The sequence below is a fragment of the Labrus bergylta genome, chromosome 17, assembly GCF_963930695.1.
Source record: "Labrus bergylta chromosome 17, fLabBer1.1, whole genome shotgun sequence".
Taxonomy (NCBI): domain Eukaryota; kingdom Metazoa; phylum Chordata; class Actinopteri; order Labriformes; family Labridae; genus Labrus; species Labrus bergylta.
The window spans coordinates 15,231,997-15,245,249 of record NC_089211.1 but is presented as its reverse complement, the minus strand read 5'-3'; the positions used below and the strand labels follow the sequence as shown (position 1 = coordinate 15,245,249).

General features: G+C 41.0%; 1 protein-coding gene across 1 annotated transcript in view; it reads left to right on the top strand.

The window, feature by feature from the left end:
- LOC109981124 (WD repeat-containing protein 70) overlaps positions 1 to 13,043 on the top strand; it is a 40,029-nt gene extending 26,986 nt beyond the window's left edge. Inside the window, exons 14-18 of the mRNA XM_020629772.3 lie at positions 6,265 to 6,365; positions 6,759 to 6,838; positions 8,212 to 8,328; positions 10,510 to 10,672; positions 11,426 to 13,043. Coding sequence (XP_020485428.2) covers positions 6,265 to 6,365; positions 6,759 to 6,838; positions 8,212 to 8,328; positions 10,510 to 10,672; positions 11,426 to 11,513 — 549 coding nt within the window. The 3' untranslated portion in view covers positions 11,514 to 13,043. The remainder of the gene's footprint in view (positions 1 to 6,264; positions 6,366 to 6,758; positions 6,839 to 8,211; positions 8,329 to 10,509; positions 10,673 to 11,425) is intronic.
- The last annotated feature ends 210 nt before the right edge of the window (positions 13,044 to 13,253 follow it).

The window sequence follows — 13,253 nt, the reverse complement described above, 5'->3', positions numbered from 1 at the left end:
AAAAGAGAAGCAGCTAAAGGTCTCGTTATCACAGCTCAACAGAATGGAAGTGGAGATTCTTTTAGCTTCCAATTTGTCCAAGATTCCAAGAATGTTTTAATGGATGAGAAAATGAGTCTATTTGTTTTAGTATGCATTTATTAAAGCTGGGGCAGGCATGTCACTCCTCCGAAACGTTGGAGGAACTAGCTTGTCGCTGTAGCTCCGGTTAATGGGCCTTGCTCTCCTTGCTCTAACACCCGGACATGAACCAGCACCGTGGATTTGATGGCGTCTCGTAGAAGCACCGCAGTTTGGAATTATTTTGATCTAGAAAATGGAGATAGAGCAATTTGCAAGAAGAATATAACAACAATTTTTATCAATCAAATGGCCAAATCATCCTTCATTTACTTTTTTTAATTTGAATAACTGTACAGTGCTCTACCTCAGCAGCAGAACTCAATACATCTTTTCTCCATCTTTCCCAAGTTGAAAGATTGACAGTAGCAGGGTTTCGGAGAAAAATACTGAGGAAGAGTTAAGCTCAGAAAGTGGAGTAATTTGACCTTTCCTTTCTGCAAGTACTTCCCACAAAGCTTTGGCAGGGGAGCGTCTGACGCTTTTATACGTTCTGCATTTTACCTACTTGAAAATTAAATTATCTGCATGTTCCATTCACATGCACGGCACTGTCAAACACGTTAGCATACAGTACATTATAGTAATCCTGCTTTCTCAGAAATCCATTTGGTGAGGGCAGGCAGCCATAGGTGCTGAAATAAAGGGCAGAGGTGCTGTCTGCTGTAGAAAAAAAAAACTTCTGTTGTTGCTTTCTGCTCCTCCTCTGTCTCTCTTCGTCAACAGATTAAGCACCGTGTTTCTATAGTCACAACAGTGAGGTCTGACAGAGGCTAATGGCTTCTAACTTGGTCTCTAGCTAAGGCATGACACTCTCGCATTGGCCACTGAGTGAAACATGTTTGAGAGAGGGGAGAAAGACACAAAAGCTGTGTTTGTGTGTCCGAGCATCCCCCCATCCTGCCAGCCAGCTGCTGTTAGTTGCGATGCTGTGCCAAGGTTTGCAAGCTAAGTGCACACCCGGCTGCACAGTTGCACTAACTGAGAGAGGGGGGGGGGGGAGGTTGTCTGTGTTTTAGGTTGACCTAAATGAACTCAGACAATAACTTATATTACACAAAAAATCTATACATACAGACTTTTTGTCAATTTCTCTTATAAATGTGACTTTTTACAGTTATTTAAGTTGTAATTTTCTATAAAAGAATGTGTACAGCAAGGGGTGGGAAGTAAACCGGTAACAATACCGCCATCGGTACAACGTTCTGCCACGAACGACATGAATCTTTGCCGAACTGTCATATACTGTCAGTATGAATACACGTTTCCATGCACACAGGAGGAAACACCGATTGTTCAACCTACATGCCACAGTGAGGGCTAAATAAAAGAAGCGTTAAAATGTGATTTGTGACAGACAGCAGCGTGTTAAATTGAATTCCCCCCTCGAGGGATTAATAAAGGATATGTTCTTCTTCTACACTACACACCTGGTTGTGTAGGTTATGCTACTGTTCTTGTCCTCTGTTCCCGTAAGAAGCAGAGCTCATGTCAAATATTAGTGGACAAAAATCCCCTTGACTTTTGAGTATTATATATATATTGCCACTTAAAGATGATAATAGTTATAATTTTGCGTAAACTAAATCCACATAAGGCCTGCATGATAGCAACAGTGAAGAATGCCTATTTGATACAGTATCACACTGTTTTAATGTTTAATGCTGTTCTCCATGTTATATCTGTATTACCAAAATGGTGTTGAAGCACAACCATTATACCCACAGCTCCATCCAATGGGTAGAGTGTACACATTCTGAATGAGAAAGCATGACTTGTTAACATTTTCTTTATGCATTAAGTTCTGACTTCTGCAATGCTTTTATTTTGAATACTCAAACGATGAAATTGCGTTCCCTTATCCCCATTCAAGTAATCTGTCATTTTAGACGAACAGTGGCCATGATCATATGTTGTATTAAGTTATCAAGTTATATATGATGTTTTCTGCTGAGTCTGCATATTCTTTGTAAACAGCTTCACCCTCTTCCCTGTCGGACAATATCACTGAGGGCAGCATCAAAGAAAGACCTCTACAGTTTGGGTCAGAGTCTGTAAACAACTTTAAAATCCCTCCATATTCTCTGCTCTTCTTTTATTTTACTGAAGAGTGTAAACATTTGGAAGTGGTTTTTCCATTTTCATTTCACTCCTTCCACCAATCTGCCTTTGGGAGAAACTCTAAAAGCTACGGCTCACTTTCACTTTGAAAGATCGCAAGACCTCTTAACTCTCTGCTCACCCTCAGTGCTTTACACAAATCCAGCAGATTTCCTACAAAATCAAACCTGGTGCCACGGGAAACAATGCAGTCTAGAGACTGGTACAGGCTGCCAATCACCTTGGCACTGATTTGAGCAAATAGTACAATTAATCTATCAAAATTTAAATGCCAATAACAGAATCTTTTAATCATAGCCGATGGAAATGCCATTAAAGCCATTAAATAAAGGATTTTTTTAGCCATCATATTACTTAATTTGCATGAAAGTAGCCATTTATGCATCAATCTGGGTTATCACATGCATGGCAATGGGACCCAGATAGAATGCATGTTACTTGATCTGCCCTAATTGCATTGCCTGTGTCCAGGGGGAACATGAAGTGTGCATTTGTTTTGTCTTGCATGCTGCCCAGGTATATTTGACGACCATTTTGCATTGTTCTTTTTTCATCCACACACAATCCCCATCTAAGACCAATGAATTGGTGGATGATCCACCTCCCTCATTCTGCATGCATGTCCTGTGTCTGTATGTTTTGCAGGCGACCAAATCGAAACAGAGAGAGAGACTTTTAAGTGCACTGTTAAATCTCTCCTGAAATGCATCGGTCCTCAACGGTAGTTATAATATAACTGAGATCACTAACACTTACATTATATAACTGCCTGGATATTTTAAGGTTGTTTTTTTTTCTGAACGGAAAGAGTGGTGCAAAAAAACTGAACTGTTTTTCATTTTAGGGGTAAGGTTGAGGCACCAAAACATTTGGATGTCTACATTTTGGAATGAACCTTTCATAGTATTTTATTATATTAGATTTGGCATCATGTTTTTCACAAATTCTCTGGGTCAAGCAACCCATTGAAACCCATTTACCACTTCTAAAGAAATTAATTGTGAAGACCCCCCCCCCCTACATATATTTTTATGCCGTTAAATTTAGTGTTGCAGCAGATCAGTTCTTTCTAGCTGACGTGCACTCTGTGAACCTGATGAATGTTCTATTTACTATGTTTACATCAGCCGGCTGCTCCATGGATGGCCCCCTGAATTTAAGTGCAGTCTTTATAAAGCGGAGGCGGGTGAAAGGAAGGTCCTCCAATCATCTCTGACTAAACTGTCTACATAAGCCTCGGACCTGAATTCTGGTTTGCAATTTGAAGTGAAAGCTATCTTTTGGCCTACTTGGCGAATACCTGAGATTCTTTTAAGTGTATCTTAGTGCATCAAAGGAAGCAAAAACCAAGTGAGACCATAACGACTGTCAACTCAATGAGCTTTTGGCTGGAATTCAACTTAAAACCTGGAGTCCTTATACACTTTCTGTAGGAGTGCATGCAAAGAAGTAGCAGTTTTTTTTTAAAGCTCGACTGCACCAATTTGAAACTTCTGATTGTCTCTTCTGCATTTCAGGAGTGCGGCTAAACACCCTTCAATTATCTCAAGTATACATTTTTTAAAACTTACCTACTACATGCAGCGGGATTTATGTCAGCTGAGAGCTATTTTTGGATCACCTTCACGAGTTTCTGTTTGCCTATTATACACCTTCCACCTCATGCTTCATCGCTCTCAAACAGTGAGCTGCTCCCTGTGCCAGTGCTCCTCTAGAAGGCCTTTAATGCATATCCTCAGTCAGGACAGCCACGCTTGAAAACTAGAAGGGAGGCCTTAACTTTGTTCTTTCTTGTGCATCATACCAAGCAAATCTGTAAGATGAGAAAGCCAGAAGCAACAGAAAAAGTGTTCATACTAATTACAGATGTCTCGGACGTGAGCCCACTCAGTGTGTAGCTGAGGTGCGAAGTCGAGAGCTCTCCTGCTTTAGTTTGTCTGCGCGTTCCCGAGCACATTTGGATCCACTCACCAGCAGCGTAATAAGAACACAGCTGTAACTCTTGGGTCCCATTAGTGCTGCATAACAATATTTCAGCAGCAGTATACATTTTGGTGGATTCACTGTTTGCCTATTTACGCTAATCAACTGTTGGTATTTTAATCTGATGGGACAAAGAGAGCGGCTACTGAAGAGCTGCCTGATTAAAGTTCCCCTCTCACTGATGTGATGTAATTCTGTGGACATGAAGCCTAAACAGGGGTTTCTACAGTGTAAACACGCTGCTCCGAATATCTGGAAAGCAGCCTTACTGTTGGGCTGGACCGAGCTGTGCTTGGCTCGGGGTTCTCAGTGGATCCAGCTGGTGCGGGGGGCCCCTCTGAACTGGGCTGTTGGGCTCTTTCTGTTTGACTTTTTTCACCGCTGACAGAAAGATTTGTTTGGGTCTGAAGAGAGTTGTTTTCCGAACTTTCTTTGGCTGCAGTCACCTGGCTGTGTTGTCACTTTAATTTCAATTTTACTGCCTGATTTGGTAATCGTGCGGAGTATTGGGTGAATTCCTCAAGCTTTAAATGAACCTGTTGAGTGTAACCAAATTCCTAAGTGTCACCTCTGTCTTTGCTAGAATGCAAAGGCCGCCTGCTTTGCTTTGACAACCCTTACACTGCAATTTATAACACATTACACATTTACACTGAAGCGCAGCTACGGCCTGAAGTCTCCAGTTGTTCATAATGTGCACATGTAGATACATGTTGTTGTGGTATTTCTGTAAAAAAAAAGCTGAGGATTTAAAATAAGAAATGGGATTCCTGCAGTGCAATGCAAACATATCAACGCTTGTCTGAATTATTTATATGCATTATCATCTGTGTTCCAACATATGAATGGAATATGAAAGGCTCATGTTAAGCACATACTGATAAAAGCCTTTTCCAGATCCTTCTATCAGTTACAGCCGGCTCTTGATCTGGTTGAGCAGATTAACCCTCATCTGTCCTGTGCACTGCTGGCCTGATAGCATTGATATGCATGTATGAGGTTTGTGTCGAATTTCAGTACACTGTGGAAATGTTTCATTCAGTAGCAGTAAAAAGTCTTCCAGTTGTATTGTATATGTTTTGTATTGAAATACCAAGCGAATCATCAATGAGCCCTGATGGCGTTTTATTTGTGGACGTGTATGCGAGAGATCTTCTCTTGGAACGTGCCTGTCCTCTGTTGTGTGTGCGTGTGTGACTGATGTGTGTGTGATTGAGACTCCTTCCTCTGGTATCCTGGTGGGAAGCCGAACAGCTGGGCGCTAAGCAGCTTTTACCGTCACAGAATCTGGACGTCCCAGTGGCTGTCCTACCCACCCCCCATCCTATGCCCCATGGCCTACACCCCCGCTGCCCCCCCAGAGTGCCTCCTCTGCTCCACATAAAAAAAAAAAAACCCAACAGATTTCTGCTTTAAAAAAAATCTGAACAACTACTGAACATGCACAGCCAAAACATACATGGCTAGTTGTTTACGATGACAATCTGAAGCACAAGTCATCCAAGAAGTTTGTGATGCTCTAATAATGTGTGAAAAGAGATGAAGCACTACTGCAGGGAGTCTGGCTCTCTACTCGAGCTTACATATCAGGATAAACACAAGGCCCTCATCACTGTCCCACTACTGTGTGTGTATTTCTCTCTCTGCCCCTTTTTTAGTGTCTCTATCTCCAACACACACACACACACACACACACACACACACCTCTGAATAAATGTGGTCACATTCGCCTATTGGCACTGGGCCATCTGTCACACAAAGACTGAGGGATCCAGCCCTCATCCCAACAACCAAATATAGTCAACTAGAGCAGCAGTGCACGCTGGGACTGATCTCCACTGTACCACAACCAACCTAAGATACACACTCGCAATACCTCTGACAACAAGATATAACAGAAACATCTCTGCAGGGTGTTCACTGCGTGCTGTGGGCTGATGTTTTTAAAAGGATGAGCTCATTTCCTCACATGCTTCATCCCAGCCTACTGTACACAGAACATTTATGTATTTTGTTTTTTTGTCTGTCTGTGTTTTGCAGAGCGTAGTCCGCTGCCTGTGGCACCCAAAACTAAACCAGATTATGGTGGGGACTGGAAATGGACTGGCCAAGGTGTACTATGACCCGGTTAAAAGCCACAGGTATGTTTGGTGATTTTGTTTAGAAGGGAAAATTCTTTATTTAAACATTTTACAGACAACGATCATCCTGAAGAGGCTGAAATCTACAACAAAAAAGATCCTACCAATCACAACCCCTCTTTCCCTCAAAACTGCAGAACTCTAATTATCAATAGAACAAAAAAAAACATACATACTTAGTGCAATTTTTTCACAGTAAGTGTAGAAAATGCTTTTCAAAGTAGCTTAGATGTTAGCATGACGTCTAAAGAAGAATTCAACAGGTAGAAAAAAGAAAAATTGACCCAAATGTTTGAGCCAGTAGTCTCTACTATACTGAGGGTGGCCTCAGCCTTCATCTTTTAGTCTTTAACTGTAAAAAGCAGTATTTGTAAACTACTGACTCTTTTCCAGGGGGGCAAAGCTGTGTGTAGTGAAGAGCCAGAGGAAGGAGAGACAAGCAGAGACGCTGACGCAAGATTACATCATCACACGTAAGTTTTCTTCTATTCCTTCTTAGAATAAGACGATGAACCTCTGAAACAGTTTGTTACTTTATTTGCTGCAGCCATGCCTTGTCCTGCATGGAGCACAAATCACCTTTAATCATTAAACAGAAGCTATTAAAGTGAAGTACTTATCTCCTCTATAATCCCGCTTGAGTCACTGTGCATGCTACCTCTTGCTCGATTCTCACACACAAAGAAAAAATCCAAACACACTATTTCATACCAGAGACTTTGGCAGCAGTCAGAGTTATGCAGGGTTTTTAACAGGTCTATTAGCTGATGAAGTAGGGTGTGGGTGAGTAGATCAGCAGCCTCAGGGCCATGAGCCATGCAGTGGCCATGTGTTTCCCAGCCACACCAGATCACGCTAAGGACAGCCGCCTTTTCCACTCTGCTGGCGTGATCTCCTCCTGCTGGTCCACACCATGCACACGAACACACACACTCACCACCCAACATCCTGTCATCCTCTCTTACCTCCAAAACACGGGGCAGTCACCTCTTCTCTGCGTGCTTCTCACTCCTGAAGTCATGAACCTGGACAAGCGGAGCAGCTGGCGATACGTCGTCTCTGATTGGCTACAAGGGCCCAATTCAGACTCAATTTATTGTTTAGGCTACTGATGCATCATGTGATTTCTCTGCTATGCCAACAAGGTGTGAAGTAGGCAGGCGTTAGACTGCCACGAGCGGAGAGTGACGCATTTGATGCTCTGGCGCTGGAAAATTAGAGCGGACAGGAAGCGAGTGACGGCCCATTGAGAAAAGCGAGGGAATCTGTTAACGGTAACCTTTTTGCTTAATGTAGCGTGGAGGAAGAAGAATTAACAGTGAACAGCAACAGTGCTCCTGAATGGAAAATCACTTTATCTAAACCTTTACTAAAGTGTCTCTGAAAGCCCTGAGGAGAAGAGCAGAGCACACACACACTTTCTCGCACACATTCAAGGGCACTCAGTCACTGTTACTCTTGCACATGTTCACACACTTGTGGATTTAAGTGCTGCGGGCCTTTATTGTGATGGAGTTCACAAAAGTGTGAAGAGTAGCGGAGAGATCGTCTAAATGTAAACACAGGGCATATAATGAAGATGTTGGTGTGTCCTATGCCAGGTAAGTATACAGGAGGAGTGATGCTGCCTGAGGTCAGCAGGTTCATGTATTTCAGCGTCAATGCAGTGAGGTGAAGCAGTAGGTGATGACTTTTATTGTATGAAAACTCTGCAAAACCTCAGCTCTCGACTTGTAGCAGAGCAGAACAGTGAAAATGCCCAAAAACACAAACATATTGCTTGGTCTGCTTATTTGTGCGTTACCAAAGCAACTTGATTATCCTTGTTTGCCCTTTGTGTCTCCAGCTCATGCATTGCCCATGTTCAGAGAGGCCCGGCAGCGGAGTACACGGAAACAGCTGGAGAAGGACAGACTGGACCCAAAGAAATCTCACAAACCAGAACCCCCTGTGTCTGGACCAGGTACATTCTCTTACTTACTGTATATAAGGCACAAACATTGCCCTAATGGAACAGATGAAGAGGAAAGAGGAGAAAAAAAGTAACAAGTGAACCAACCGGGTTCCTGAGGGACGAGGCAAATTATAACAACTAATGAATAAAATAAAATAAAATAAATACTGTTCTCTAAGTATAGCTACAGCAGTCTCATTAGTCCTGTTCTTAGCTGGGTGAATACATGATTCTGTTTGCAGCAGTTACACAAATCCACAGATGTTGATGTTTTTGGTATTGTGCAATCCATCTGAATTCATGTGCTAAAACAGTACTGCTACAGCTCAGCCTCTCAAAGATTCATTGTTTAATGCTGTTGCCTCATGTCTTTAACAGCTTAGAAATAACCATTAACTTCAAACTTATTTTTGGACCTTAATGAGGATCTATCGACCTTTTGTTCCAAAATGTAATGTAGATAGGTTTCATGCATTTAGACGTGCAGGAACCAAAATATGTTTATTTGAAAGATTTGTTTTTTGGTTTTTTTTTTATGCCTTTATTGTAGAGACAGGACAGTGGATAGAGTGGGGAATGACATGCAGATTGGAACCCAGGCCACCTGTAATGAGGACTGTAGCCTCTGTACATGGGGTTCACAAACTAACCACTAGGCCACCGGAGCCCTGAAAAGTGTTTCTTTTTATCAGTGTTTCTTTGTTTCATTTGACTGGTAAAGATTGTGTAAGAAAAGGCAAAACTGTCCCTTACATAAAAGAGACTTAATAAATACAAAGACATCATGAACCAGGATACGTTACAACCGCCAGGCAGTTTTCAAAATGTTATATAAAAGCAAGAAAACATGAAACGTGTAGAGCTTCAGCAAAGACAGAAAATAGTCTGCAAATGAACATGAAGCTGTACTTTATGAAAAGAAGTTTGACTACTTGACAGCAGCTCAGTGGTTTTTAGATGACAGGCTGTCTTTATATTGTTTATCCTCCGAGTAGAATGTCTTTGCATAAGTGCAAGGTGATGTTTGGTGGTTGGCTCAATGCTTACAAGCAATGGAAAGAGGTGCCTCTCCATCTCCTAAACAACCTCCAAGCTCACGACTGCAGCAGGAAATCCCTTCATGTTTGGGGAACGTATGTGAGGTTGTGTGTTTTGCACAAATCTTAAGCCTTGATCTTTTAAGACAAGCGAATAATGTCGTCTCTGGAAAGCAGGAAGTGTTTTTCTCCAAAAGCTCCATTAAGTGCAGGTCAATACAGCCAACATGAAGTAGTGTAACCACAGCACACACCAGTGTAGCATTCATGTAGCTACACTAAAGTAAGAAAAAGAAAGTGACATCTCCTCTTAGAATTGGCTGTTTTAGAATTTATAAGAACAATGGTTAAAAACAGTGCATCCCACTAGTGCTGAAATAAGAATAAGCATTTCAATGCTGCATTGTTTAAAAAAGTTTTTGTTCTAAATAACAGTGAGTGGTGTATTTAATGGATATGTTTCCAAACATTGCTTATTTGCTTTACGGCTGAGTGTTAGCATTAGCATTAGCATAAATATTTCAAATCTCAGCCTGAGTCTCTCCAAAGTTTAACAATAAACCAAACAAATCCTGTAACCGCCACTGATCAACAGGTTATATCTGGTTTCTTCAACCAGTCTCAAAAAGAGAAATCTAAAATAATAAAATCATTTATCATTTTAAATCTTATTTCTTGACAGTTTAAATATAGAACCTAATCCGTGATCAGGTCACGCACGTATAGATGAGGGATTAATCAACAATTCTCATACATTTCTAGATTTTAGAAAAAACGGTTCACATAACTGTTTAAACATCTGTTTGCTTATCTTTGATGCCAAGTGATGCCGCTATCTTTAGAACAAAGCAGAAGGAGTTAATGACAGAAACATTGACTAGCACATGGTGGACCGACTTTATGCAATATTTAAATGATCTGTCAAACTTTCAGAGTTTACACATATTACATTCAGCAGATTTCGATAAGTAACTTTCAAAATACAATTCACACACTTTAAAAAATGATATTAATCTCTGTTAGTGTTTTCATACACAGTGTTATGTTTAATATTTTAAATATGAGAGCATCTCTGTTCTTCAGCTTTAAAGGCTTGCTCTTTATTTGTTCAAGTCTTAACTGTGTCTAATCCAGTCATCATGTGTCCTGACAGGTCGTGGAGGAAGAGTAGCGGCTCACGGTGGCACCCTGTCTTCATTCATCGTGAAGAACATCGCTTTGGACAAAACAGACGACAGTAACCCACGAGCGGCCATCCTACGCCACGCCAAGGAAGCTTCTGATAACCCATACTGGGTTGCCCCAGCTTACACGCAGTAAGAACCGCTCATATCTTCACTTTGAATAACATGAATCATTTACAGCCTCTCTGCAGTCTCTCATTTATTCCTCACTCGCTCATCTCCTCTCATTAGCACAGAGTGTAAGACGAGCATACGGAGTGCTAATCAGGTTATATTGATGGTGCTTGGGTTTCGTCATCCTCGTGTGACACATGCATTTTTAAAGAGTTTTACACTCTTTAAACTGCAGGAAGCAGAGTAAGTAATGGACAGCTTTAGAGAGGCTATCAGACTCAGACAGCTCTGTAAGCGCCGCGTGCCAATTCAGGCAGTCTGCTTTTCATTACACAGGACGGAAAACTATTTGTAACACTCTATTGATATACATTACAGCAAATTAATCTGATAAACTGCACCATTTTAGGCGTAGGTGTAGAACTCCAGGAGCGCATTATAGTCACCATCACAGCTCTCTCCGCTTTGCAGGGAGTTACATTAAACATCAAATTATTTCTCTGTGGGAGCTGCCCGGTACATGCAGGTCTACAGGTCTACAAGTTTTGTGCTCCAGGTAACTATCACATCTAATAAGGATCAGTACTTTAGAAAAAAACAATTAGTCCTTAGCACTTATACGACAATATTAAACTTCTTAAAGCCCAGTTGTCATCACAGCTGTCTTCTCAGTTTTTCTCTTTAATTTGCAGTTCTTTGCTTTGCTGGATTTGCCTGAATTAAAAAAAAAAGATCTGTTGGACTTAAACTCCTTTCTGTGATTCTTTCCAGCACCCAGCCAGAGCCTGTGTTTGCAGAGGAATCGGAGGAAGACGAGGAGGCGGAAAAGGAACCAGAGTGGAAGAAACGCAAGATCTGAGGTGCTTCAACAGCAGTTTTTTTTTTTTTTTTTTTTTTTTTTTTTTTAAGTATCGCTGACATGGTGGGCCTGTGGTTGGATTAAAAAAAAAAAAAAAAAACTCATAACCACAAGTTCTCAGGATCCGTCCCAGAGTACTGAGTTACTGTCACAAACTGTGCAGACAAGCATCAATTAAATTACTAAATAGTACAAACCTGTCCTCCCATCTCCGGTGTGTTTTTAGCTCCAGTGTTTTTATGTGCATGCTTCTGTATTTCGTGGGTAGCACAGGCAGTTCTACAAAGCAGGCCTAATATAATTTTATACAGGTTTATGTTTTCTCATTGCAATTCATCAACCACTAAAAGAACTTGGCTTTTTACGTCTGTTTGGATTATACGTACTTTACTTTCATCATTTCTATTGTCCTCTCCTCCCACAGCCCTCCACTTTGCTAATTCCTCCTAAATCAGCTCCAGATTTTGTGGTCTGGTTCTGTTCATCAGCTATGGAGAACAGTTTACTAGTTTGTAAGAAGTACATTGTAAAGACATATACAAAAGGGGGTTGCAATTTTCAGGACTGCAATTTGTTGGATGTGATACACAAAACTTCTTTCAGCCAACTGCTAATTCAAAGTATTTTTTTTTCTGCAATCTGTCTTTAACCTCAACAACCTGAATAAAGGAATTTGTATTCTCTCGTAAAATGGTGACATTTCATCCACTGTTATAGATTTTACCAGCTGATCAAAGAAATTCCTTTGTCAAATTCCTTCTTTTTTTTTTGAGGCGCTGGCTCAACCCTGCAGAAACACAGAGTCCTTTCCAAAACTCTTATTTAAAGTCCCTGCTTTAAATCTACTGTAAGGAGACTTTAACTGTTTAATAAACAGACTGAAATTCATCCTGATGCCTTTATATCCACTTCAGCAGCTAATGAGACCATCAACGAGAAGAATGACTGTTTCTATTTAGTTATTTTGATGACTGTCACATCTGCCATGTGGGTTGGGGTGAGGTGAGGGGGGGGTTTACAACACGCAGAAGTACATTTGACTGTTAAAGCAAAGAAGAAAACAGGATGAGATTTATCTTTGAAAAAAAAAAATAAACACCACTCACACACATACAGGAAATATCAGCATAGAGATGAGAGACGCCACTTTACAGGGGTCGCCACAGTCAACACAAACCTAAACCACACTAGTGCTTTAAAGACAGTCTCTCTCTCTCTCTCTCTCTCGCTCTCTCTCTCCCCCCCCCCCCCCTCCCCCCCCCCCACACACACACACACACATTTTTATATCACACTATACTGCAGCTGTTGAAGTTAATCAATGCTAAATTAAAACGTTCTTCTGACTAATCCTAAAAACAAACAGGTTTATTTGAGCCTTTACAGCCTTGATTTTCTCATGGAACTATTCTAAAGGTGAATAATGAACTTCCACTTGTCCATGTCTTTGGTCCCAAGTACCAAAATTAGGTCACATTGTCAGATGTTTGAACTGTTCAAATGCTTGAAGTTAAAGAGCCAATGAAGGTATGGACACTGTATGTGTTGCAGTAAAAAGACAAAACAGTGCAGAGTATTCATAGAACCTTTTACAGATTTTCTTCCCTTTGTGTGTTAAATGACCTGGACAGTGTCTAACGGGTATTTTAGCCCACAGTTAACCATACGGATCTTATGAAAGCCATTATTAGGTTCTTTGTACACATTGAAACCTCATCATCGAACATCACACTAAAGCGA